The sequence below is a fragment of the Aulostomus chinensis genome, chromosome 11 (assembly GCF_037954235.1).
Source record: "Aulostomus chinensis isolate RoL2024-O1b breed Wild chromosome 11, RoL_Achi_v1.0, whole genome shotgun sequence".
Lineage (NCBI taxonomy): Eukaryota > Metazoa > Chordata > Actinopteri > Syngnathiformes > Aulostomidae > Aulostomus > Aulostomus chinensis.
In genome coordinates, this window is record NC_141330.1 from 5,606,741 (window position 1) to 5,634,061 (window position 27,321).

General features: G+C 41.9%; 1 protein-coding gene across 5 annotated transcripts; it reads right to left on the reverse strand.

Annotated features, from left to right (window-relative positions):
- Window positions 1-212: 212 nt before the first annotated feature.
- On the reverse strand, window positions 213-27,030 carry phldb3 (pleckstrin homology-like domain, family B, member 3). Of its 5 annotated transcripts, none has more exons than XM_086217943.1 (15): window positions 26,580-27,030; window positions 18,690-18,832; window positions 18,357-18,467; window positions 17,251-17,388; window positions 16,695-16,823; window positions 13,119-13,301; window positions 10,289-10,399; window positions 8,008-8,109; window positions 6,016-6,103; window positions 5,386-5,551; window positions 3,644-3,725; window positions 2,497-2,646; window positions 2,064-2,271; window positions 1,781-1,866; window positions 213-920 (listed from the first exon to the last, which is right to left on the reverse strand). In XM_086217943.1, the coding sequence occupies exons 2-15, from the start codon at window positions 18,828-18,830 to the stop codon at window positions 786-788; spliced, it is 1,830 nt and encodes a 609-aa protein (XP_086074069.1). In that variant the 5' UTR covers window positions 18,831-18,832; window positions 26,580-27,030; the 3' UTR covers window positions 213-785. The 5 variants fall into 5 exon arrangements, with proteins under 5 accessions (XP_086074069.1, XP_086074068.1, XP_086074067.1 ...); XM_086217942.1 differs by having other exon boundaries at window positions 2,064-2,274; XM_086217941.1 differs by having other exon boundaries at window positions 2,497-2,664.
- Between the last annotated feature and the right edge of the window lie 291 nt (window positions 27,031-27,321).

Consider the following 27,321-nt stretch of genomic DNA (forward strand, 5'->3'; position numbering starts at 1 on the left):
CCCCTCCATCAGGAGTATTTCTGGTACACTCCCACTGATGGAGGGGTACTCGGACAGCAATGAGCTCCACAGACATCAACGTAAAAATAAATAAATAAATACATAAATGCTTCTTTTCACAATGCTTTCTATTACTGTTGCTGAAAAACTTTTGCCCAAAATAATTCAAGTTGAAAAAAAAGAGACAAAGTCTTTTTTTTTCTCTTTTTTTTTTATTAATAAACATTTAATAGTGCATTCTTATCAGTGTATGTCTTCATTTATTTGCACATCAAACCCATATACATTTCCAAATAATAACTTAATTTATGAAAAATTGAATGCAAAATCTGTCTTTACTGAAAGGACTGATACAGGATATGGACATATTAGTGTGAACATCCGGGACTATGAAGCAATCTGATGTTAAACCCAAAATGATCAAGGAAACCTCGCTGATCGTCTTAGAAATCTTTATCTATTTATTGTTGTGATGTCATATTGGACTGCTTCGTATTGTGCAAGAGTTGCTGTTCGTGCGTCCACCCTGTTGTAGTGCGTTCTGGGCGTGTGTACCTGTCCTGTAATGCTGGACTGAGACCAGCAGGGGGAGGTCAGGCTCAAAGAGACAAACCCACCAGTAACAGACGCCCAGTGAGCAGACTGGTGCTCGTGGGTAGCAGCTGGGTCCATTTCCCTCCTTCTGTAACAGTTTCCTCAAATATTTGGCATCACAGACCACTGCACCTCAGTGTCACGATCACACTCAGTAGCTTCACTCGAGGGTTTTAAAGTCACTCATGAGGTCAATAACGGCTGTGTTCATCTGTTGCCGTGACAATGACATCCATCCAGATCCTCATAGATACTGCATTGGAAGCCACCAGGAAGAAAAGACGGTCGTATGTCTTTAAACAGAATGTCAGACTGGGCCGTGGAGACTGAGGACAAGGAGAAGACAGTTAAAAATGGATGACAGGACTGAAAGGTTGTTCCGTATCGTGATTGATTTGTTTAAGACATCACTTAGGTATAAACTCCACCCCAAAACATTGTAAACGTGTACTTTCCACACACCCACACCGGAGTTAAATGTCTTTAAATAACCAGCAGATACCACAAGATTTCTGCCACAATGGATCTTTTGTAAATGCTCTTTAATTTCAAGAGAAGCGGAGCAGTTTTATTGTTTCTTTTTCTTTATAATATGACATCCAAAACTATTTTTAAGAATTAACTGCAGCAGACATTCCACAGGTTGCAGGAAAAGACAGATCTGATAAAACCAAGATGTCCTGCTTTGTAGTTTTACCGTTATACAGTAAATAATCCTCAGATCGAATGCCTGAAAAAAAATGAAATAGCAGGGCTAAGCATGGCACACCTAAAACAGTAGAGTCATGTGACATGCCAGCAGCAAATCCTGTGCAGCTCCGTCCAACGTTACTACAGTCTTCAGTTCATTTGCCATCACATGAGATCACAAGATAATTCTAGCTCAGTTTAGTAGTTTCACACACACACACACACACACACACACACACACACACACACACACACACACACATGCACACACTTTCAAACTGTTTGAGAACAATAACTCTTCAGGAAACTGTTAACTGAATTAATAACTAATCTTTGAAACTTCAGACATCACACCCCACTGGCCAGCAGAGGGAATGCATGATTTGTACGTTTCAATGTGCAGTCAGAGGTTTATTTTCAATTTTGGATTTCAAAAGCTTCCCTTCAGCAAAGACCCAGGTTGTTTTACAGGAACATTATTGATATAAGGACTCACAGAATTGGCTGTTCGTAGGTGATCGTAGTAAACTTCCTCTATAGCCTGGAAATAGATGACTCCCTTCAACTTCCTCTCATCACAATCTGCACAGAAGGGAGAGAAACACTTACACGTGACGTGATTAAACTACGTCTTACAGCTTAAAGAAATGGAAGATGGATGCATCTTAAACAAGCAGGACCGGCTGAGTGTTATTGGGTGCATTACTGTGAGACACAAGGGGTTTATTCAAATAAACACAATCCCGGCCATGCATCAAGGTGCTTCTAAACTGTCTAACCTGTGTAATAAGCAAGCCGTTTGTGGTCCATGTCAAACAGGAACCATCTCTTCTTCCAGGTCTTGACCCTCCCCCCTCGTTTGGTCAAGAAGCCTGCACAGCGTCGGGGTGTCAGCCGCAGATCAGTGCAGCCGGCCACCCCGTGACCAAGAGACTCCACATGGGCCCGCAGGTCAAAGTTTGGAGAGAGGAAGAGTGGCAGGCAGCGCTGCTGAGGAGACAAGCCAAACACAACTGTGCTTTTAAACACTCACTTTTATGCCCTGAAGAAGAACGTTAATACTTTTAGAACAACATAAAACAAATATAATTCACTTTTACTGACTTGTCTCAAATGATAAAATCCCATCCAACTTAACTTTACTAATGTTTAACATTTAAAAAAAATGCAGTGAGAATTAATGCCACTTTATGGCCTTCACTTCATCGGTACCTCAAGGGGTGTTGGGGGCGGGCTGGCATTTGGGTTCTGCTGTGGTTCTGGTTCTGGCTTGTGGGGAGTCTCTGGCTCTGTGGACTGTGTAATGGGAAAGCTGAGCTCTAGCTGTCTTTTCTCCTCCAACAACAGCCGCCGTCGTTCTTCCTGAGTGACCACACACCACTGAAAATGATTAGTCATCTTTCAAAATATGCAATGACCAGTTTCACAAGTAGGTCTTGTCCACCGACAGAGAACGGCTTTGAAGCCCGTACCAGGACCTTATCTTGATCCATTCTGCATCTTCCCACCCACAACTCATCTGTTCCAAGCCCCAAAATTAGATTTGCAATGCAAACCTTAAACATACTTATTTCCTTTATTAACTATCACACCAGCAGAGAAAATCCTGCATCAAAAAGTTTATTGTGGTTTTTTTTCATGATGATGCACTCATTTTCTGAAGACAGAGAAAGAGAAATAAAAGCAGGAACTTTTCCCGAAACACAAATGTCAAGATGAGGAACAACTAAACATGGTGCTTTTCAAGTTCAAACCCTAATCTAATCGGGTCTCAATATTAACCACAATCAAGCAGCCCACAACAGGCGTGAAGATCAGTCACTGTCCCACCTCCAAAGGGCCAAATGTGAAGCTGACAAGCGAGCATTGATCTCAGGTGAACAAGAAGAGCGGGCTGCGCTCTTCACAGCCCCGTTCTTGAAAGGAGAGACATTCGCTCACACGGCGGCCGCTCTGCTCGGGGATCCGTTTTATGTGCTCTTATTTTGTGTATGAGGAGGATTTTAATGCTCATCATATTGGCACTACAAATGTTATAGAAGTTATGTGGGTTTGGCAGAAGAGTGCATTCTCCAAGGTTCCTCGAGTTCCAAAGTAGAACACATGAACACACGAAAAGAGAAAGTTGAAACTAGCCGCTGGATGCTCCTCTGTCGTGCTTGAAACTGTCTAATACTAACAGTCAAATGGCAGCTCAACCCCACCAACATGTATTACAAACATCCTCACACATCTGGTGTTTTCTGGGAGCGTCATGTGCAAGCTGAGTGGGTGCCAGTGATCAGACAGGCGTGTCTAATTCAGTGTGTCGTTGGCGATTAGAGGTGCCAGCAAGCGTTTCCCACGGCAGGTGACTCACCCTCTCTCTGAGCAGCCTCTCTCTCTCTGCTTTGGCTTCCCTCAGTTTCTTCTCAATCTCCACAAGATCCAACAGGCACGGGCTGCAACAGTTACCAAAAACTGTTCATTGGCTGAGTCTGGCAAAGCTTCCCATACAGACATTTTAACTGCCCGTATTAATTACCAGTGTATCTAGACATTTACTGCTTACTAGCTATATATTTTAGCCTGTTTTATTTTGTTATAGTGTTTGTGCGTTTGCTTTGAACTGCTGTATCCTTGAGGCGATTCCATAATATAAAATGGATCTAACTTACTTCACACCATGTATGCAACTTCCAATCAAACACAGATGCACTTCTGCTTTTGCGTGTTTTTAGTTTGTTCTCTAGACAGTCCAACAGTCCTGGTGGGTGCAAGCATAATATAATTCTGCCTTATTACACCAAATATGTGTGACTATCATTCCTGCCGGGAGCCATTTTTGCAAAAATAAACAAGTAATTTGATCATGCTAAACTGTTTTTGGGTTTTTTTTGGATGGGTTTTGATTAAATCCTGTGAAAACACATTCGAGGACGTGATAAAGTTTAAGAGGTAGTCTGGATCAAACTGTAGACTCTAGATTCAGGAGGTGGTTCTAGAAAATTAGCAATATATAACTGTATTTCACTAAACAGTGGCTTTTCACACTTCTCTTTTTGTTTATTATAAAGAAAATGTGGTGATTCACATTTGTTAAGACACCGACCATTATTTTGACCAGGAATAGTCTGTGTTTTTGGTTTCAGGACTGGTAGGTTTAGAAAGGTTTAGATAAACTAGCACGTGTACGACAGCTCACCTTTCCTGCATACGCAGATCTCAGCAATTCCTACAGAGAGCTAGTCAACCGAGCTTGATTGTTTATGTAGCAGCTTTCATACAAACATGTACGAGCTTAACCTCGCAAAACACACAATAAATACAAAAACAACAAAAAAATGAATAAAATGAAAGAAAAAAATAATAAACGAGATTTAAGAATACGATTAGTCTGCCATTTTAATATTCAGTGTTCAGAGACACAAAAACAGACACGGCAATAGGTCTTTGCCCCGAGGCCTTGCTTCAGGCTCAGGCCCTAATGATCATTCAGGCAAAGTAAAGTGGTGGAGGACAATCTGGCTGGAACAGAAAATGAAAGAAAGTCTGAGTCTGGTAATTAAAAGTTCAACTAAAGCTTTAAAGTCAATTCTGAAAGCTACATGCATCCAGTGCAGGGAATTTAAGCCACGGTGTAACCTGAACCATGGTCTTAGTTTTGGTATTTAGTTAAGCCTCCGGCTGCAACGTTTTAAGTGCAGTTTTTGCCATATATCTGACCCTATAAGCTCTCGTTCCCTTGTTTTTACCACTGTTTAGGACTTTGGTATCTGCAAAATTTCAAACTTTCAAGCTTTTAAATTTAAGTTGAATTACTTGGCCTTGTTGAGCTAACCAGAGTTTTTCTTGGCTAATCCAGAAAAAAAGGATTTACTATCTAACTACTAGCATGAATGATATTTTCTACGGAAAAAAAACCAAAACGTCTTGACTTTCTAATATTTCTAAGAAAAGAAAGGATGTTTTCATGACCTTATTAAAATGACCATTTAGAACCTCGCATTAAAGGCTATTTAGATTTGCTGCTTGGGCTCCCGTGAAAAGCTCAGTTTTTCATGCATACACCCTCTACCAGCCTTCACTTTATCAACATAAATCAACTGTCAAGCAACTAACCTGGCAGCACGAGAGCTTGTTGCACTGTTGCAAGGAGTGACGAGCCCACCACCGTTGCTGATCCCCGGTCTGTGCCCGCTGCTGTGCCCGTTGCTGAGTCTATGGGAGGGTAGGGGGGAAGTGAAAGCCTCTAGGGTTTGAATATCAGGAGCCATCCTCACCAACCCTGAAAGAGGATGAAGACAAACAGAGACATGTGAGAACAACAATGTGTCTGTAAGTGCAAGTAGTTTTATATGAGATGTGGCATGAGAGAAATCCTGTACGGGGTGGCTGTGCATTGAATCACATGACATGAATGCTTTTCAGTTACAGCGTGCAGGAGCAGTGAAAGTGGGGGGAAGGACATACATGTGAGCAACTACTGCTGAGATTTTAGTCTGAAGTATCCGGGAGTTTTTTCCGGCTGGTCGGGTCTGAACAGGTAAATCCTGCTTTCAACCAAGATAACAAACCTGCCACTTCTACAGACACACCTTTGATTTGACTAAAAGGGAGGGAGCTGAGTAAACAGCCTCACAAAACCAAGACTGGCGTATAGAGAGTGTGTGTTTATTGTCCACTATCACGGCGCTCTCAGCTTCAACAGTCGGGAGAACAATAGAAAACTGAGGCTAGATAATGGCTCACCCTGAGCTGAGAGTGGCCTCTCATTGAGCTTGTTGTTGCGATGCAAACTCCGTCTCCTGGGCAAACTGGCGGATTCTTTGCATGGCTCCTATAGGAAAAAAGAAGTAGAAGAAGACTGATAAGATGTGGAGTTGCGGGTCGTGTGGGAGTGATCTTAACTACTTCCAACTCAAATGTAGAAGAGCTAAAAGCAATTAATCATTTTTATAATTTTTTGAGGGACCAGTTTGACAAATGATTTATGTCAACGTCAGTGAACAAAACATGTCCTCACTTTTTTATGGCTCCAGTTTGGGTAAAAAGTGAATTTCCTACATGACTGTTTCAGAGAATCCTTAAGTCTGAAAACTGAGCCTGAAGCACAGGAGCACTTGGAATGCTAAATTATGGCATAGTTTAAAACAATAAAGGATTTTTCATTTACAGCACTGGAGACAGAGTCCCTTACGTTTTCAGTAGCTCAGCTGACTCTTTTTTCCGAACAACTTTATCAATCATGACAATAAAAAGATGATTTTGGTAAAAACAAATACAAACTGAAAAATGACAAGATACAATACTGTGTATATGATTATTCTGAGTGAAGGAATTACTCATCCCGCAATCCATTTACGATGACATTTCCTCCAATGACTCCCACAAAACAATAGCTTAGTTTTTTCCTTGAATTTAACCTTTTTTGTGGTAGCAGTTGCTCAACAGCTAACCTATCATTCATGGAGGTAAACAATATTTCCACGGTATCAGCAGCCTCCACCAATCAAAGACATCAGTGTTGCACTTACTGTAGGTATTATGGGTAGTGCAGCACTTCTTTGTGAGACTATGAATGCAGCAATTTTTTTTCTTGAGAAAATGTTGATATCACAAAAACTTGAGGCCTCAGCAGGACCTCAGCAAACCCTCATTTCACAATTCCCTTGCTCGTGGTGAGTCCACTTTGGATGTCATTGCTAATAATCAAATCCTCGATGGTGAAGAATGCGATTTTCACTTTCAGAACCTCACTGCTGAGCTCTACATTTAGAGGAGCATGCCATACTGTCTCGGAAGTACGAAGACAAGAAGATAAATACCCTTCTCTCCTCTGTGTATAAAGAGCTGAGACCTACAGAGACAGGCTGACAGCTGGTTAGCTTTGGCAGTGGACAGGAAGTGTAAGCATACATCCTTTCAAAGTCCATCCATCCATCCATCTTCTACTGCTTATTCTGTTAAGGGTCTCGGGGAGGCTGGAGCCTATCCCAGCTGCCTTCTGGAGAGAGGCAGCTGGGATAGACAGACAACCATTCACACTCACAGCCACACCTACGGTCAAGTTAGAGTATCAATCAGCCTCGTCACCTCTTGATGTCTGTGGGAGGAAGCTGGGGTACCCGGAGAGAACCCATGCGGGAACAGGGAGAACATGCAGACTTGTGCTTGAGCCGGGGCTCGAACCCGGAACCTTCTTGCTATGAGGAGACAGTGCTAACCACTGCACCACAGTGCACCCCTCCTTTCAAAGTCTTTAAAGTGATTCTCCTAAAACTCAGGCAGCCATGATGCTGTTCCAGTCACCAGCATACACTGGCTGAAGTTACAATGATGTTTTTGAGGTGCAGAGTCAAGGAAAAGTAGTTCCAACTGATTCTATAATTACAGAATCTCATAATTTAAAATTTCTACTTCATAATGAATATTGTGCACATCCTGCAGGCAAAGACCATTTTGAAGAATGTATTTGCTGATTTTTGACTGTGGCATGCTAACACTTCCCTTCCACTAAGCTAAATAGCTGATCGCTGCAGGACTCAGCTTCCAATTGCACACACAGATAAGAATATCTGTCTTCCTTTCTGGAGGAGGGACGAAAACCCTCTTCCTCTAAAAGTTGACTTGTTCCTTTAAGCACTAATAGACAACAATATCAACTGATTCATTCAGAAAATGTTTGTTCTGTTTAAGTGAAAGTGAAAATTGCGCACACTTGTTATAGTCCTGGTGACATACCTGAGGAGGCTTGTGGACGGTCAGAGGAGAAAGTGACATCATACAGGGGGCTGAGCTGTTGATGTTTGACCAATCAGTGAGCGGCTTCTTCTCTTTGAGAACCTGTGAATCAAGGTAAAATTACGTTTGAAATTCAGTAAACTGGCTGCAAGGTACAGATACTGACAGTTAGAATGAACAAGAGCAGCATGGAAGGTGACGCGGACATATATGACACGAGACAAGCATGGACATACCACATGTGGATGAGAATGAAAACAACACTTCCTAGAGGGACGGTAATGAGTTAAAAAATTATCATTGCTTCACTATCTTTCCCTCTGACCCGCCCTCCCTGCTTGACTCACCAACACATGAGCAATTCAGTCACCACATGCAGTCCTCGCTTAAACCCGTGTCTCTATCACTTCTTCGACACACTAGGAATGTGAAGATAGCTGAGATTTAAAAATGCTTATTCACAAATTACTTATCTCTGCGTGCTCTTGATTATACTTAGAACACGTCCATGAATAAAATCTCTTAAAATGCTTCCTGTTTCCTTTTACTAGAATGGGATCCTATTACGATACTAGTCAGTTTTCTCTTAGACACAACCTGCTCTCGCCATTAATGTTCACAACTTGTGTTAAAACCACAAGTAAACCATAATGTCAAATTGTTGTCTCTCTCTCTTACTCACACACACACACACACACACACACACACACACACACACACACACACACACACACACACACACACACACACACGTCTGACTCTCCTCCTCTGTCCTGCCACTCCCTTCTGCCTTCCCTCCAGCTGTCACTCTGTTCTCATAATGAAGCTTTCTGAAAATTCTTACGCCTGTCAGCCATGCCGATCAATTGGAGAGCTTTTTTTTTAGCTTACCCCTCGCTGAAAGGATGTGAAACTCTCCTCTCGCCTCTCTCCTGCGGCTCACACATCCACACACACATGGACACACACATTCACAAGTGCAGCACCCTCCCTCACACAACTTACTCCTCCCTCTATCTCTTCCATCCCTCCCTCCAACATGAGCTGAGCTATCTCCCTCCCTTCCTCCCTCCATTCCATGTCTGATTTGTCTTTTCCTCATCCAGATCTCATCTCGCTGTCGAAGTCTAATCAAAGGCAAACCACGGAATGTGTGATAAAGTCACAACATGGCTTAAACAGTGACTACGTAAATCACATAATTTAGAACAGCAAGAATTCATAATCAGTGCTGATAAACCATGACTGACAAGGATGCTTTAAACTGCTCCAAAAGTGACAGTGTTCTTCACTCAACAGAGACTTCTGTTTCAGTAGAGGACTTAATAAACTGGGTCTTTCATTAGATAGCAGAACAAGAATGAAAGGGAAATAACTCTAAATCATGGTAAATAAATCTTGGGTTAGTGACCAGTGATTGTATATTATTATCTATGCAGGACTGTCCTCCAAACACATTAAAATATTCTTCTGTGAACAATATTTTGTGTGTGACTTGGTTTAGTGAGTTCTTAAACACACTCCTTCTCCCTCACTGAAAAATCCTTTATCTACAGGTACGTAGGTGTTGTTTGATTCAAACTTTACTGCCAGCACACCTCTCGAAAAAGTCAGTTCAGATCAAATGGAGCTGCTGAGATTACGCATCACACTTTTTGTGATTAGCTGTGATTTTAATCTCAAAATGACTGCATCATATTTACATCGAAATGAAAGTCCCTTACATTCTTGCCAAATGAGTTCCCACAATGCTCATCGGCGCAAGGTAAATTTCTCTGCACTTACATTATATGGAGTTTTTATCTTTGGTGACTAATCTGCATTGCCGGGATGATCCATAAACTTCATTTATAGCGGTGTGTTCGGTCTAACCATGCAGTAGACAAGTATTTATACTTCTGTAATGGTCTGGCTGGGTAGAGCTGCAATAACACTGCTGAACACTAGTCAGCAGCAGGGATCCTACGCTTCGATGTTCCAACAACAGCACTCACCATGACAGTACGAACTACTTTGCTTACATCATTGACTCCGCTGTATCTGTCCTTAATGTTTTGGCTGTTAAACATAAATTTCGACCGAGGCATCCCAGAATGCTAATATAAATGAAGCAACTAGAGGCTGATACATAGCAGGATGTGTTAGCTAAGTTAAATGCTATGTTAAATGTTAAATGAGTACATACTAGTTATATAATACTGGAGAAGTAGTGTAGCAGAACAGTGACGAGTACAAACTTTGGCAATACTGATAACATCCCCAGCATCATGAAGCCTCTTACCGTTTGAGTTCTATGCAGGATTTCTCTCTTTTCTTTTCTCAAGGCGTTCAGCTCCCTCTCCTTTTCCCTCTCCATGTCCTTCAGTTGTTTTTCTAATTGTTGGACTCGCTCCTGAAAAGTTACAACAGAATTCCTTTCAGTGCCGAGCGCCATATGATTTCTTCTCCTGGAAAGAAATGTCATGTGCTCTGGTTGATTCATTGGGCTGGCCAAAGTTGACTTATTCTTCTCATTATGCAGTGATGTAATACTGAGTAAATAACCATGAGTGTGTTGTGTAATTTAATGCCAAACCCAGACATCCCATTATGCCAATCAATCATCCAGTTTGCAAGTAGATGAGTTAGCAGAGAGAAACATATGGCAGCAGGGTGAGAGTATAAGACAAGAAATGATGGACATATCAGACACTGAGACAGCAAATGTGGCTGGGAGATCGAGGATTTAGGGATGAGCTGTCATTTCCAGCAAGGTCACAGCTGAGTCAACCAGCATCCATGTCAAACAATCCCTCTCTTCATGCCTCCCTCTGCACTCCTCATCCTACATACTCCAGCTGACTGAGGAACAATCTATTTCCTGTCTAATTTCACCGTGTACATCTTGTCCATGTGAACAGGAAACGAGTTTCCATGTCAGGATGTAAATATAGATTGCTTATCAAAATTTCACAAAAAATACTTTTATTACAATTACAAAATATAATTTTCTCTTCCTGATACAGATTCTGAAACCTGTACTTACATATCAAACAAAACAGAGTACTTATCCAATACTGGCATGTAAAAAAATATGTATATACTATTTTACTACTGTATACTGTTGTAGGACCTAACTCAGGTGGTAAACTATGAACAAATACATGCAGAGAATGAAGCTACAGAGCTTTAAATACTACAAACCACAGCCTTGATACACACTGCTCTATTAAATGCCAGCTCAGGACTATTGGCTATCTCTGTCAGACTGTTCTTCACTGCTCTAGAGTTACCAGTGAAAGCAAAGCATAACTTCTACTTCTATTGTTATGGTTAGGGTGTAATATTAGTCAGGGATAATGGAGCTAACTGGAAAGTAGCTAATAAAGGATGAATAATCAGTTGGTACCAGATCAATTCATTGACTCATAGATACTGATCCTGTGTATTTGTACCTAGTATCAGAGGTATTACTAACACTGGTATCAGAACAAGTCTTCTTCCTATCAAAAAGGTTCCTGACATACAAGTTACACACAAATGTTTCTTCAAGTTGATCACATGGAAGTTTTAGAAATAATTTAGACGTTAAAGATTCAAATGATGTCTTACAGCCTGATATTCAACCCTTTATAGAGAGAATCTTGATCTAAAGACTCAGCCGGTTTGTTTCCTGGCCCCCTTACATTGTCTCTATGCTTCTTGTTCCACTCAAACAATCTCTTTATCATGAACTTTAAAACCAAAAACAGGTTGTCAGGATAGGAGGGCAGCATCTTAAAACCATGTGAGATATCGAACAAGATTCATAAACAAATTCATGATATGTGAAAAGATCCCAAAACACATCATCAGTCACGTAGATTTGAGTCAAAGACAAATGTAGTTCAACAGGTGTCGAGATCTGGGACTTTCCAGGTCCAATTTGGTTGTTTACAGAGGTGTCTAAAAATGGAGTCTAGCAAAGATCATGTGTGTATTCTGAATACTGTCTGTATCTTTATACAGAGGTATCCACACCTCCTTCCATATTGGATATTTATGCTTGTATTCTGTTGCTATCTTTGGTTGTTCAGTGTCATTTCCTTTCTCTTTAGTTGGAGAACAACTACCAACTAACAGTTTCATGTGATACATCAAAATGATTTAAACACTTCAGATCAATAAGGTAGAGACTTCTCTACTATATTTAAGTACTCATGCAGAGGGGCTAGAGTGGCTGTAATGAATAACACAGTAATACTGAATATTGAATATTTCCATTCCAATTATCATTTATCTGTGCTTATGAGGACTTCCTAAAACATTTCCTGTTATTTGGTTTATCTTTTCATCGTCTCCACTGGTCCCTCTCTTCCGCCGCTTTCCTTCAGTCTTTCTCTTTGGCCTTACTCTTATGGGGGCCTCTGATGTAATTATGTAGCTGGCTGTCCAGAAGTCATGTGACAGGGTCAGGGTGATGCTGGTGAGTGTGAGGTAAAGATTTCATGTCACCATTCAATGGGGGGAGAGGATGAAAGGTGAGACAACTGTGGGCTGTAGGAAAGGATAAGTGTGCTTGTGATCCAAACAAGTCATCTAAGGTTCTACTTCATTGGCTTTCAAGGCCAAACAAGCAGTAACTATGATTTGTACTGTACACAAAAAATTCCATCTAACCCAGAGTTATGGCTGTGTTGATCACTGCCAACAAGTCCGTGATTACGGTCGGAGGAACTCTGATTTGTGGCTGTAAGTATCACTTTCTGGTTTGCCCTCTCCTTATTTTAACTCTCAAAGAAAAGACAATACAGTAAACTCCCAGGAAAAGAAAAATAAACTGGTTTTGGAATTCATGCAACTACATGAAACAGCAGCTTCACTCGGCATTCCTGATCACGATCCTATCGGTACTTGGTCTGAAAAAAAATGCCATCAAGATTTTCTTGTCATTTTGCTACCTGCGCCACACTAGTCTGATGTCACATGTCTGCATCAAAGGACGTTTGTCTGAAGGTTAATCCCAAATCAGCATGTGCAGGTAAACACTTACTAAAAGCATGTGACATGCAGATAAGCTGCAAACTCATGTCGCACCTCGGGAGCAGCTGTAAATTTCTCTATAAACAAGAATTCCATGACATATTGTTTACCTGTGCTGCATTAGAAGCATGCTGTTGGGAAGAGATTTCCTTCTCCAGCTCCCTTTTTCTCTCTTCATCCCTCTCCTTGTCCTCTGCACTCTCGTCCTCCTCGTCAATACCGCTCTCTCGCTCCAGAACCCGGAACTCCCAGTCCTCAAAGGTCCTGACTGCCACCTCCATTGCCTCTTTCTCCTGAATTAAAGACAGGTCTATCAGTACACTGGGAAATAACATCTAAGAGAGATGCAGTATTACTGGTAACACCTCACTTGCACAGTTTTTTTTAACTAATACTAAATAAGTTATGCTTGAAGTTCCTTCAGACACTAAAGTGCAACACTTGACATTTTTATAATTCTTTATCCACAGTTTGCTCTTAATGTCACGTGAGCTTCTGCACAACACACAGTTGGCAATGAAAACTTCAGTTTGACTCAAAGTTAGATACCATTTTAAAATCCCAGGAAAAAAGGCGGTATCAATAATTCACTAGTTATTCTGATTTCTCCTGTTCTGTAAATAATGTGTTTTCTCAGTGACGTATTTTTGTTGACTTTTGGGATTTTTTTCTGTTGCTCGGAAGAGTTTGCACAGAATTCTGCTCCTGGCTTGTTCCAATCACCTCTACCAACAAAGTCACATGATCACTGGTGTTGGTTTGTCTGTTAGCAATGGACTTTCAAAAGATATGGTAGGATGATACTTGAGCTTAGACTGTTCCTCAACTAAATCAATTTTAGAATTGATCCAAAACCAGATCCAAATTGAAAACATCACTCCCCCATATCCAAGTACCATCTGTATTGTTGTATGATTTAGGGCCACAAGGACAGATTCAATAATGGGGGCAGACTTTTTTAGGGCCTGAGCCAGAAGGTACTTCTGGCGAAGACCCTATTATGTTTGCTCGGCAGAGCAACACATTAGCAGCACTAAAAACACTAAAAACACACACTAAACAGTGTCCCAGGCCCCCCCAACACCCATGAGGCAACTGGGCCAGACGGCCCGGAGCCAGTTTTCACATACACACCCATTCAAAACCTGGTATTATACTGTTCTTGCTCTCAATGAGTGCGCGCTATATGCGCATAATGCGCATAACGCGCATAATCTAATTTGACCCCCTGAACATGCATGAAATTCGCTGAAATTTGGCACAATCGTTCGGTATGTCTCAACATTCACTAATCAAAAACAAAAACGCCACTAAAGTCTATAGCGCCACCTAGGGAGCCACACAAAAAAAAGATAATTTTTTTTAATTTCGCGCGCTATAACTCCTCACACAAAACTCCCACAGACATGGGACCAACACCGTTGGACTCGTCTCATCAAGACGAACAATTCTTACACTCTGACCCCTCACCTATCTCCAACAGAATGTCCACAAATTGGACAAAACTGTCAAAATCAGGACTTTTTTTACTCCCCGAACAAAATCTATCTCCTCCTAAACCGTAAATGCCAGGGCTTCCAAACTTTCACACATTACTCTCCCAACTGTGCTGATTAAAAGTTCAGTAAGAATAATATACTACGCGCTCGGTTTGGATTTTATAAGCTCTCAAAGTGGGGGAGACACGTTTCACGCTTACAATGGAAGTCTATGGGGGGAGCGTGTCCTCTCAGGGTACATACTCTCAAACAAATGCTTCTCACGTCTATACCATACATCGCACAGCTTTTAAAAACATATCACTGTATTCCTGACAAAAATCCCTACAAAAATATGGTATTTTGTGTTACTTTTGACCAACGTAGGCCGAGTTATTCAGCTTTTACACACTACATTTCTTTTAATCCTCCACTCTCTCCACTCTAGCACAGATCAAAGAAAGTGCAGCGGGGGAGGGGTTCTTAATGGGCCAGCTGGCAGCTCTGCTCTCAGCTCTGCTCTCAGCTCTGACAGAGATGGCAGAGATTTGTTTACTGCAGTCATGGAAACCAGAATTGGAGCTTCTCTGCCCTCATGTACATACTCTCAAACAAACACTTGTCGCTTCTAAATTAAAACACTCACACATTCAAAAAGCACACCATTGAATTCCTGAGAAAAAACTCTACGCACTGATGTCTTTACATTCCACTTTTGACCCATATATGCAGAGTTATGACTGTGTTTCACAGTTAAACTGCCAAATCCTCCTCTGCTCTCCACTCTGACACAGACAGCAGAGAGCGAGCAGAGAAGGGAGGGGCTCTTAAAGGGCCGGCTCTCAGCTCTGCAGTCACACTGTGCAGCGCACTGAGGCTCATATCTCCTAAACTACAAGGCCTAGGGATTTGCCGATTACACCGTTGGATTCGGGCCGGTGTCAAGGACGCGGCCGTAGGCCGCGCGGGGGCTCAGGCCCTAACAACGCTGCTTGCAGCTTTAATGTTCTTCTTCTTCCTTTTTGGTGGTGAATCATCTGTCTATCACAGTTGATCAAAAAATACTGTCCAGTTCTGACATAACTGATGCGACAGCAGCATCTGACCTCTTCGAGAGGCCCCGTTGTTGTTTTAACCCTTACTGTCATCACACCTACATCACACCTGTAAACACAAAACTTGAAGCCTGACAAGACGGTTTCACACATGACCTCATGATGTTGCGAAACCGTCTATCTCAAGAGAAACTGGTGCAGATGAGAGTAGAAACTTGTGCAGCCTCATTGCTAAATGTTGTACCTCCTTTCTTGACTTGTGTCGCATTTGCTGCATGCATTTGTGGTTTGCTCTGTCTCAATGTTAAAAACCTGTTTCTGAAAGCTCTGTCCAAACAAATGATGACTGACAGAACATTTAGTAACAACTGCACCTTGTCACATCTTGTCCTGTCACGTTCATAAGGAACAATACACATCCTAAGTTTAAAAGCATCTAACATGACACATCAGGTTGAACAGGTACTGAACAATCACACAGTGTGTAGCCCAAAAACAGCATCAAATGTGGTGGTCGACTACATTGTCAAAAGGCTCAAACCAACACATCATGTTTTAGTTGGTGTGTCACCTGAAATGCTACCATAAAATTTGATCCATTACTTCTATAAATAGTAAGCGCGTGCGCGCGCGCACACGCACACACACACACACACGCAAAGGAGATTATCAGAACTCTCCAAAGCAGGAAATACCTCATTTATGTGCAGGATCTTATTTGAATCCTGTAGACACCTCACTGCTGGTTTGAGTAACACAGTTTCTGTGAAGCCAACTCAGAGATGGGAACTTGACTTTGAGACTTGAGGCTCAAGCCACATGTTAGTCGATCACATGACTTGTGACTTCACTATAACTTTTTTTTCATCTTTAGATGAGTATCTTAAAGTGCTGGCTACCATGACAACTAATTCATCCACATTAGCATACCACTATCTGATCGCTAATATTAACTGAGAGGAAGACATGATTGGGGAAATGGAAAATCTGCGGGACAGGGGTATGAGGCTCAACTTGGGCTTGTGATCAGTGGTTTTAGATTTGGCTTGAACTTGATAAAAAGAAGAAAAGTTGTCATGCTATAGAATTCAGATCAGTCCTGTTGTCATGAAATGTTTTTGGATATTTCATATCCGTCAATGTTGCCTCTCACCTGCTGCAGCTGCACTGTTAGCTGTTCTCTCTGGCTCTCCGGCTGACTAGGGATCAGTCTCTCCTTCTCCTCACACCTCTTCCTCAGCTCCTCCACCCTGCATCTCTCCTCCTCCAGCCTCTCCCGCTCCTACAATCACAGGCATGACAAAAAAGAAATGAAGCAAGAGTCTAATCTGAAAAGGAAAAACTATTTCAACAGAGAAGAAGAAGAAGAAAAAGACACCACAGGTCAGTTTCACAATCACGTTTTGAGAGTTTGCTCAGGATGACGGTAGACGTACGTCTTCAACAGGTCTGTGGTGGCGCATTTAACATCCAGCAGTCATTGCTTGGAAAGTGACTTATCCTTGACGTGATCTTATGTTGGCGTTAGTGAACCATTACTGAGCCCAAACTTGAAATCCCTGATGTTATCATTTTTGTTGTGATTGTGATCTACATGCTAATCCAATGTCAATAAGAAGACAGAAGAATATATGTCTGTAACCAAACAACAAACCAAAGTCTGATATTAGGTATTCTTTCATCATAACACTGAGGTGAGTGCATCCTACTTTTTGTCGGTCGGTGGGTCTTGACTTCTCTGTTTGTTTGGCCTCTGCTTGTAACGCCTGCAGCTTCTGCATATGTCTGTGCAGCTGGTTCTTCTCTGTCTGCAGCTCCCCCTGCAGCAAGGCGATCTCCAGCTGCAGCTGAGAGGACAAGAGACGCCAGCGAGGTGAATCATAGTGACCAGAGCTTGAGCAAGTCTGACATTAGCATTCCTTTACTGTGAGTGCATTTGTTGCTTGGAAATGACACAGACATTTGGATGTGCAGACTTAAAAAAGAAACCGCTTTCCTCTTAAGCTCTACCTTGGCATTAATGTGTGTCAACAGTTGTGCAAAAATGGAAAGAGTTTATTCTTCCCTATGTATTTTAAAATCTATTCTAGGGCTGCACATTATTACCTTCAAGAATTAAGCTCATTTCACACCAAAGGAGGTGCTGTGCTGAGCTGTGGGGGTCGGAGGTACAACACTACTGCAGGTGCCTACCCAGAAAAGTTGACCTAGAGAAGAGGCTGATGTTGACATCATGCTGCAGCAGCCAATCACATCAGTAACTGATCAGACCAGATGATGCTACAAGAACTCCTTTTTTTATGGTTTACCATGCAGTGATACAGCAGTCTGCTGTTTCCCAAGCAAAATGGAAGATGACATTTCCTGAACTGTACAGACCTGCCCTGAGGGACACAAATCAGCGTTCAATTGCATGGTGTATTCTCACTACCCAAACAGTGAATCTTCATCCTCTCCTTTGCTGTTTATTGGTTGTTGGTGAACTGCTTTTTGGTGCATATTGCTGCCACTGTGAAGCTTACAAGATATGTCTCAAACAGGCCACGTCGTGACATGCCCACATTGCTGCACAACCGCCACAGCACCTGATTTGGCGTGAACGCAGCCTTCGCATTCAAGTCTCAGAAATAACCCTGTTGTTTTGGACAAAACACAAATATTCAATTGACAAATTTCAGCCAAATTACTGTTTCAGCCCTAAATCCTTTAGGGTTTGTTGATCCTCGTGGATCCAGTTGTACTCCTCTGTTTTTCATTGAATGTCATGTTTTTGTGACATTAGATCAGGATCAAGAAACAACCAGCGCCTCCTCACCTCAATCTTTAGTTCTTCCTTCTGTTGGTCAATCTCTGCGATTCGCTGTTGGAGCTTCGAGGGTGATGACGGGACCCTCGGGGAGCCTGCCTCCAGCTTTTTAACGCAGGGCTGAGACAAAAGCAGAAAACAGCAGATAAAGGCAGATCATCTTCAAAGCAGTGGAGTGTTTAGTCTGGAAAAGCTGATGATTCACTGCTTTAACTGCAGCTGTTTCCATTTATGCTTACATACAGGAAGTACTGAAGCTGGTTTCATGTGCAGCTGCAACATCATTTGACGAGTGAAACAAAAAGCATCACAACCATCAACAGCTTCATCTCACTCACTCACCCTTTCACTCTCTGTGCTGCTACTCTCCGTATCTGACTCCGCCCCTGAGGAGGCAGGACTTCTAGCCACTTTGGTGATCCACGGCGTTTGCAGCCCCTGTTGCCACTGGCTCCTGGGACTCTCCATGTTATTTTGGGGCATTTCTAAAGGCCAAGAGAGCAGACAGTGAAGGGGAGGAACAGAGCAGAAGAGGGACTGATATGCTGCATGCTTGAAGGCCTATGAAGGATTTGTTCTTGGATTTCATAGCTGAGTCATACTGCATCAGTACTTCAAAACAATGTAATTCCCTCTGCGTCCAAAAACCAGTCTGTGATGGAGAAAGCACCTCCTCGTGGGTGGCGAAGGGTTAAATTAGCATTTATAAATGTATGGATTTTTTAAATGGGTTTTCAATAAATGTTTGAAACAAGGTCAGTAATATGTTTTAGCGGGGTTTTTTTTTCTACGAGCAAAATCTTGAAGCGTTTATCTGTTTTAAAAACAGCGGTTGCTTTCAAGTTGCTAAATGAAACTACAAATATCATCACGCCAAGAGGAAAAGAAGTGCAAAGCTAGTTGTGTCCATGGTGTAGTTTGATCTTAGTAAAATGATAAATCTGTGTTTCCAATAAGTGTAATTGTGCTTTGGCAGGCGCAAAGGAGGTTTTAATCTATGAATTTTATCTTGCTGAGCAATACGAGTAAGTCTCATAAAATTGCGTAGGCAACTGAGCTGATATAAAAATGTCAAAAGGTAAATGTCCCTTTGGTTTTGATTGAGGGAACTCATGGCGGGCGGGGGGGGGGGGGGGTAGGATTTGTCTGGTATCTTAGGGAAGCCTTGTGAATGATACTCCGCTCTGTTGTGTACTGTATCAGCTGCAACAAATGACACGAGGGGAACAAGAACAATTGAATAATGAAATAACCCCCAACTATGCTGGGACACTTTGAAGCACTGTTGTTTATGGTTCCCATCCATGCCCACTCATCCATGCGTAGATCACAACAGTGTTTACATTGTTCTACATCAAAGTGTCTGACAATATTTCAGCCCAAAGCTCGATTTTGCTTTTGTCTGTGTGGTTTCTCTTAACATGAAAACATACATGCAGCAGAAACACACATGTACGGATTAAAAAATGATTTGTGGGAAAGTCCTTTTGATTCCTATTTTCCAACCATTTCCCACCATCTTCTCTTGCCCACTGTGCCCTCCCTCTCTCCCTCCATCCAGACCTTATCAGGCTGTTGGGAATGCAGGCAAAGGAGAAGCATCAAGATAAATATACGACCTAGATATAAGTCAGAGCTTCTAAATAACAACTATAAGAGACATGGTGGGCATATTGGAGAGACGGGGAGGAAACAAGAGAGAACCAGGACGTAGGAGTACAATGTCAGAGGGCAGATTCTTTGGATGTGCAACCAAAATGTTTACAGATACAGTGGTACTTTCATTCATCTGTAATTTGAGTTCTTACCTCCTAATCCCTACCATCAAATAGGATATATATGGTGAGTCATCGATAAACTTCATTTGGATCCAGGTGTGAAAATTTGGACTAATAAAACGCTCAAAAGACCTCTCATCATACAATATTCCCCTTGTTGCAGACTGAATGATGTGTTCGGAGAATGGCATTTAAAGTCTACTGCTTAACTAATTCATTCAAATCCTTCTAATAAGGCAGTGAAACACTGAAACATATGAACATGTTTGTTTTTGGGTTTGATAAGAATCCAACTGAGTTCAAGAAAGTGGTCAAATAGACCGTGTAGACACACTGGTCATGCTCCTCTGACGTCACACTAATCCTGGTCAGTGTCGTACTGTTCAGACTCGCATGAGTGGAGAAAATCTGATTGATAATTATCATTTTAGTCATTTCCTGACTGATCACCACCTGGAAAACATAAATAGTAACAATTTGGATGGACAACAAGCCATGAGGGAAAAAAAATATTTGATAATAAGTCATCAACCTTTAACAAACAGCTGAAAGTAGCAGCCAACCCATTCCTAGCAAACAGGGTTCGGGTTCGGGTTAGTCTGTTTCTTTGTTACATTTTTGAGATATATAGCAAAAGGGGAAAAAAAAAAACATTATTTAGACAACATAGCTGGCATGTAGATGGAGTGTAGTGTGCACAAGAGAATGTGTCTGAAATACAAACCTCAAATATTTTCTTGTATGGTGCAGTATGCACATACTATAGCAGATTTATCTATTTAGCCTATTTTTAAATATACGTATTGTATGCAATTTATTTATATTCCATCCAGCCATCGTCTTCCGCTTATTCCTGTTAAGGGTCGCGGGGGGGCTGGAGCCTATCCCAGCAGCTAAGGGCGAGAGGCGGGGTTCACCCTGGACAGGTCACCAGTCCATCGCAGGTCCAACATTCAGAGACAAACAACCAGTCACACTCACAGCCACACCAATTTAAAGAATCAATCAGCCTCGTCCCCAATTGCATGTCTTTGGACTGTGGGAGGAAGCTGGAGAACCAGAGAGAACCCACACAGGCACAGGGAGAACATGGAGACTCCACACAGAAAGATCCTGTGCTCGAGCTGGGACTCGAACCCGAAACCTTCTTGCTGTGAGGCGACAGCGCTGACCACGGCACCACCGTGCTTCCCCTTTATTTATATTGTCTTTTAGTATTGTTCTCCCATCAGAAACATCTTCTCTTTATGCCTTTTATGTTTTATATAAAGCAGTTAGAACTGCTTTGGTTTTGAAAGGTACCTTGCCAACAAACTTGCCTTGCCTCCTAGTACAGACAGTCCAATGATTTCTGCAAAAATGTGCTTTTAATCTGGAAAATGTTGACCGAAAGCAGAAGAGTTCAGAAGTCAGGTATGTGGAGTGAAACTCTGCACCTCTGTTGCAGTACAGCAGGGGACTGTCATACACTTGTGGTGTGTTGCTCATTTGTCCCAAGTCCAAAAATGAGCCTGGAAGTCTATATCACTCCCCTGTTGAGTTAACAACATCAACTTTAAGGCAGACGGCTTCAAACTGGGCTGCATTATTTTGCAAATAAATGTCAGTCCACGGATTTGCTGTCTGATCTCTCGCCAAAGTCCACTCAGATACCCTATCAACACCAGAGCTGAGAGAGACAGGAACTCAGGAGTAAAGTCCACGCTTCAATGTTAGCACAGTGGTTTGCCAAATGTAAAAGCAGGCATGACAAACACAATAGTCTGACAAGGCAAGAATGAGTGAGAGAGACAACAAAAAGAACTTCAAGAATGAACAAAAGATATCCAGAGATGCAGAAACAGAGAAGAGGGCAAAGCTCAGTCTGAGAGACTGATCAAAGGGCGAAACAAGTCAAGGTTTCCTGCCCAAAATCATTAGCCATGATTGCAGGGGAGGGGAGCGCCTCTGGAGAATAAGATAGCAGCGTGTGTGTGTGTGTGTGTTTGTTATGTAATGACTTCCCAGAGGTGAACACAAGACAAAACCCTCAAGTCTCCAACTGATACTAGATGGCTTAAAGACTTTGTACCAGTTTGCAACACCAATTATCCTCCACACATCAGCAATTACCAGCAACAGCTGACGTGCCATAACCCAAACACACACAGGGCTCAACGATCAGGGTTTTTTACGTCTAGTCAAGTGGTAGCAGAATAGCTTTCCGCTAGGAAAACCGTTACATCAAATTTAATAACCAAAACAAAAACAAAGCTCAAAGGGTTTATCTTGATCCAATTCGATAAAGGGAGACAAGAACCGTATGTCAAAGACACAGAGCCACATCTTGTAGTGCTGCACAATCTGAGGAAAGACTGCATACTGCAATTATTGTGTACAATAGTGTGCTTTGCCACTGCGATATAATAAAAACATGGTTTCATGTGTCAACTTGTTTGGCTTTTAAGAAAAATGAACAGAAATTACCAATAATTTTGCAATGCGTTTGTAAACATAACACATGCAAACTTAAACTAGCATAACATGCAGTACTGTTTTGAAAATAAAGCTTTTTTTAAAAAATCATTAAAGAACAAAAACTATCTTTTGCATAAAATAAGCGATAACGTCTGTGAAGACCCGATAAAAATATCCCACACGTAGCGGCAATAATGCACACTCCAAAATGACCTTGCCCCATTCAGGACCCCTCACTGGTGAGCAGCCAAAAGGAAAAGTGTAGCTAAGCATTGTGTACACAAAAACATAAAGTCAACACTGACGGCGGCGATATTCTACCGGCAACATACAGGACAAAAGAGGACTGACGGTGGCATCCTGTGTGGGTGTAAATGCTGATTACAGCCTGTCACTGGGCCTTCAATGAAAGAGCACTAGAGAGAAAACATGTCACACATATCGCGTGTGGGCCCAACAAACGATGGATTAATGCACAGAGGCAGAGAAGCCCCCAGAAGGTTAAATAAGTGATACTGACGCAATCAATCACATTAATGAATTTGAAGCAGTTTTTAAAAAAAAATCGTGTTAATGGACGTTTACACAAGTCTAGTACAAATAATTAACTGACAAACAGAATACAATTAGCGTACTAACCTTTTAATGACTGGAGCTGAAAGATTTAACTTTGTTATCCTTTCATGGAAAGTGAGCTGACTCGTCTATTTCACATGGACCCCCGTTCACTGTGCACCACTGATGCAAACAGCAAATACCCATTAGCTTTGTGGGCTGACTTTTCATTTTGGCAAAATTTGAGAAAAAACGATCTTAGTGATAAAATCTTTTCCTACTTTTAACCACAGGACAGCTGCACCGACCGCAGATGGGTCCTTCGCTATGGACTCCACAACCGCTTGACTCTAATCCGTCACGTCAAGTTGTAGACTCAAATCCCTCTCGAGCATTAGTGAGTTGTGAAAACAGGCACATGACATACAGTACATTCACCCTGACCTAACACTGTACTTTGTAGTACACAAGTGAAGTACTGATCGCAGTGGTATCAAACTAACCAGATCTGAAAATCCAGATGACAAAACGCTTCTGCGAGGAGAAGGGAGACTAAAACCAACTACAGAGCCAAGTGAACTGGTGGGACCAGTTTCATATCCTTTATGGGGCCACAATTACAGGCTGTGGTTTCAAAAATACTAATCTGCAGGCATTCAAACCTTTTATTCAACTGCAGCACTGACATTACCTCCCCAGCATCTAGTGTGCACAATTCCAGGGAAGTAGTCATTTTCCACATTTTAATTAGAAAACCAAAAACAAGCAGACATGTCAAAGTTTTCCTTGTTGAAGCTTTAACCACAGGGGGTTGCTGTTCAGTGGGACAGAATCATGTGAATTTGCTCTAATTTCAGACAAAAATTAAAGCTCCCCTCCGGTCAAAACTATGTTCTTGTTCCCACAGTTGAATGTCTGAGCTTGACTAAGGAAAACGGTGTGTTTGTGTGTGTGTGTGTGTGTGTGTGTATGTCTGTCTGCTGAGTCTGACACTCGATGGTTGTTATCACATTCAATAATTTTGTGGGCTGAATTTTCTCTGTTCTCAATCTGATTTTTAAGAGGCAGGCCTTGGAGCAGAATGTGTGACATCAAAAAAAAAAAAAAAAAAAGCGTCTGCAGCCAATTGTGGACTGACATACAGCAGACACGAGGGAGTGCATGAACTCTTAACAATTACAGTCACACTCCAAGCAGTTACACTTGAGAAATGAAACATACTTTTGCATATATTATGTATTTTTTTAATAAAGGAGTAGAGCAGGTTGCATTTTGAGGGTTTGATGATGATGTCAGACACGTATTACAATACATTTTTGCAGTTTTTTGTATGTTTTTTTCTTTAAAGACTGACCACTTAAACTACTGATTTTCTTCAGAGGAAGAACCTGTCAAATTTTGGGGGAGACCAGTTTAAAGACAGCCCCCCCCCCTTTTTTTTCACAATGGCTTTGGTGGAGCTATTGACTCTATAGTTGTTTATAGCTTGGCTTCCTTTCAAGCAGCTTCAGATTTGTATCTTTATGGTCCGACTTGACACCAAAGAGCACAATGTCATTTGACTGATTAAATGCTGTGGACAGCGACCTCTGCATGTGGCCTCTGCTGGCTCGGCACCAAGGGGCAGGAAGCTGTCATCACATTAAATGTTCCTGAGCAGGAAGAGCAGGTGAGACGAAGGATATTTGGCTGTCACCCAGCTGTCACTGTGCAACCATGACAAAAAGTGACAAATCCTGGCTGACACGTAGGTGGCACTACATTTATGAGGAAACTTGCTTTTTTCTGTGCCACCGTGAAAATATAAAAGAAAAAAGAGACAATAGCACACTGAAGTGGTGTATAATAGGCTATTTGGAGAGAACATTGCATGTCTGGGCCTTTTCTATTGTTTCAGTCTTGTATTTTTCTACATTCCAACAGAAAATTGCCTGTTTCGCTGTCATGTTCTGCTGTGACAACAATGGCAGGTTTATGCACAAATGTTTTCCAGCAACATCATCAGTGCTTGGTCACGGTATCGAATACCAGATGCACTTCAAGGTTTTGGACTTTTCATCATTTCTGTTGCAATTAAACACATCGCTGAAATTAAGTATGACTACTTTATTAATATGTGCATCATCCATGAACGACTACATCAAAACCTCCATGCACTGAACCACTCATTGGCAATGACTAAATGTGCATTTTTGGGTGAATTATCCCTTTCAGGGGAGCCAAGCTTCACACTGTGCCAATATGCCAGTGCTTAAGAGCAATTTTGGCAGAAGGCAGATATTAACATTTCAGTATCACGTGAATAAAAAGACATTTATATAATATTCACATGTTGCACGTACAGAAAAATACATGCAAACACTTTTAATTTAAAAAAGTAACATTCCTTCTGTATTAGAAATCGATGAGGAAAAGCTCATAAATCATTTATTTACCACTTTGCTCCTTAACATCAGATAATGAGATTCTGACCGATACTGAGAATGAAACGACCAATATCCGCTGATACATATCACACGTCCCTATAAATAATCAAGGCGGTAATGAGGTTATCATGAGAAAATCTCAGCAGACATTTACCAAATCAAATCCTGCGACCGTTTATCAGCCCCTGGCCTCAGTTCAGCTGCACTCAAACGTGTCCATTTTGACTTGAGAGTTAAGTCTTGTGCAAAGAAGGAGCGACCCACTGATGACAGGCCAGGACGAAGGGATCAGACACAGATTTGTCCAGTGTCAGTCAAAACAAGGCTCATGTGTGTGTGTGTGTGTGAGAGAGAGAGAGAGAGAGAGAGAGAGAGAGAGAGAGAGAGAGAAAGAATAACAAATGGCAGAATCCTCCCACCCACATTGAACCCTTCCTCACAATCCTCCCTCAACCTTCAATGTGTTTACCCTGTAGGTGCTGATGGAGGGATAAAGGAAGGTCTTGGTAAACAAAAGGCGTATTCATGTCAAGCGTGGATACTGTCATGGGACAGAAACAGCAGCTAAACTGAGAAAAATACTGCTGATATGTTTACTGGCGAGCCAGCTAGTGAATCATGCAGGTCTGTATTGAGACTTACGTGGGGGAAAAAAAACAAAAACAAACATTGCTCATGATTCAATGAACCACGGAGGGGTTTCTGTTTTTTTAAATTCCCCAGGATAATATCTCCCTTTGGTTCCAAGTAACAATCAGTTAAGAATCAAGATTCCTCTTCAGCGTGTGACCCGGTTTATTGAAAAGTGAGTTATGGAGTCCCGGGGACTGTAAAGTCTGAGAGGTTACACGTTAAAGCACGCGCTCCCAGCGTTAACCGTTGGTGTATCGCGGCAGTACTCCTTCAGTATCACTTTTTCTGCTGATTCGGTTTTAAGACACACACACACACACACACACACACACACACACACACACACACAGACAACACAAAAAGAATTCAAAAAGACAACTTACCTGAACGCTTCTCTTCCAACCTAAATGACAACTCTTGCGTCCAGTAACATGGTGGCAAAATCGGTCGGTGTCAGCTAAACAAAACAAAACAAAACTAACGAAAAAAAAAAACTACCGTCAAAACGCCAAACGTCACTTCAGCGGAGTTTCACACCGCTTTCACTTTTAAGACACAAAAGTCCCAGCTGCATGGAGTTTCCCACCGGTTCTTTCCATAAGCGGACAACTCTCGGCTCCTCTTTTTTCCCCCCCTCGTGTTGTGTTGTTGTTGTTTTTTTCAATTTGGTAATCGTCGCCTGGTTTGATAAAGTCCCTCCCTGAGAGTGTGAGCTGCTTGTCGGTGTCAACAGGTGAGACCACAGCATGGAGAGGAGGGAGGAGGACGGAGGAAGAGAAGGGGGAGGCGGGTACCGAGCAGCCAACAAAGTGTTTTGTGTTCAGGGTATTTAGTCCCTACAACTTTGACCGCCGGTTCATGTGCTCTAAAGTTACAGAGAGAGAGAGAGAGAGAGAGAGAGAGAGAGAGAGAGAGAGAGAGGGAGGACCGCTCAAACCCTGGAATGGATCTATTCTGGGAACTGACGAGGCTTTCTCATTGTGGACAAGCAGGCATATTGCCAACTGGTACTGCGAAATTAAATGGAACTACTTTTTATTATGAGGACTTGCGCGCGCGCGCGCGCACACACACACACACACACACACACAATCAATAAATACTAAGAGTAGCAATGTGATATGG

Bases quoted from the DNA above. Each gene is read 5' to 3' on its own strand.
- phldb3 (XM_086217938.1), bottom strand. From the start codon at position 18,830: ATGCCCCAAAATAACATGGAGAGTCCCAGGAGCCAGTGGCAACAGGGG. The intron at 16,824-17,250 runs GTAGGATGCACT...CTGTGATTGTAG, and splicing joins GACCCACCGACCGACAAAAA to GAGCGGGAGAGGCTGGAGGA. The intron at 2,665-3,643 runs GTGAGTCACCTG...AATCATTTTCAG, and splicing joins AGAGGCTGCTCAGAGAGAGG to TGGTGTGTGGTCACTCAGGA.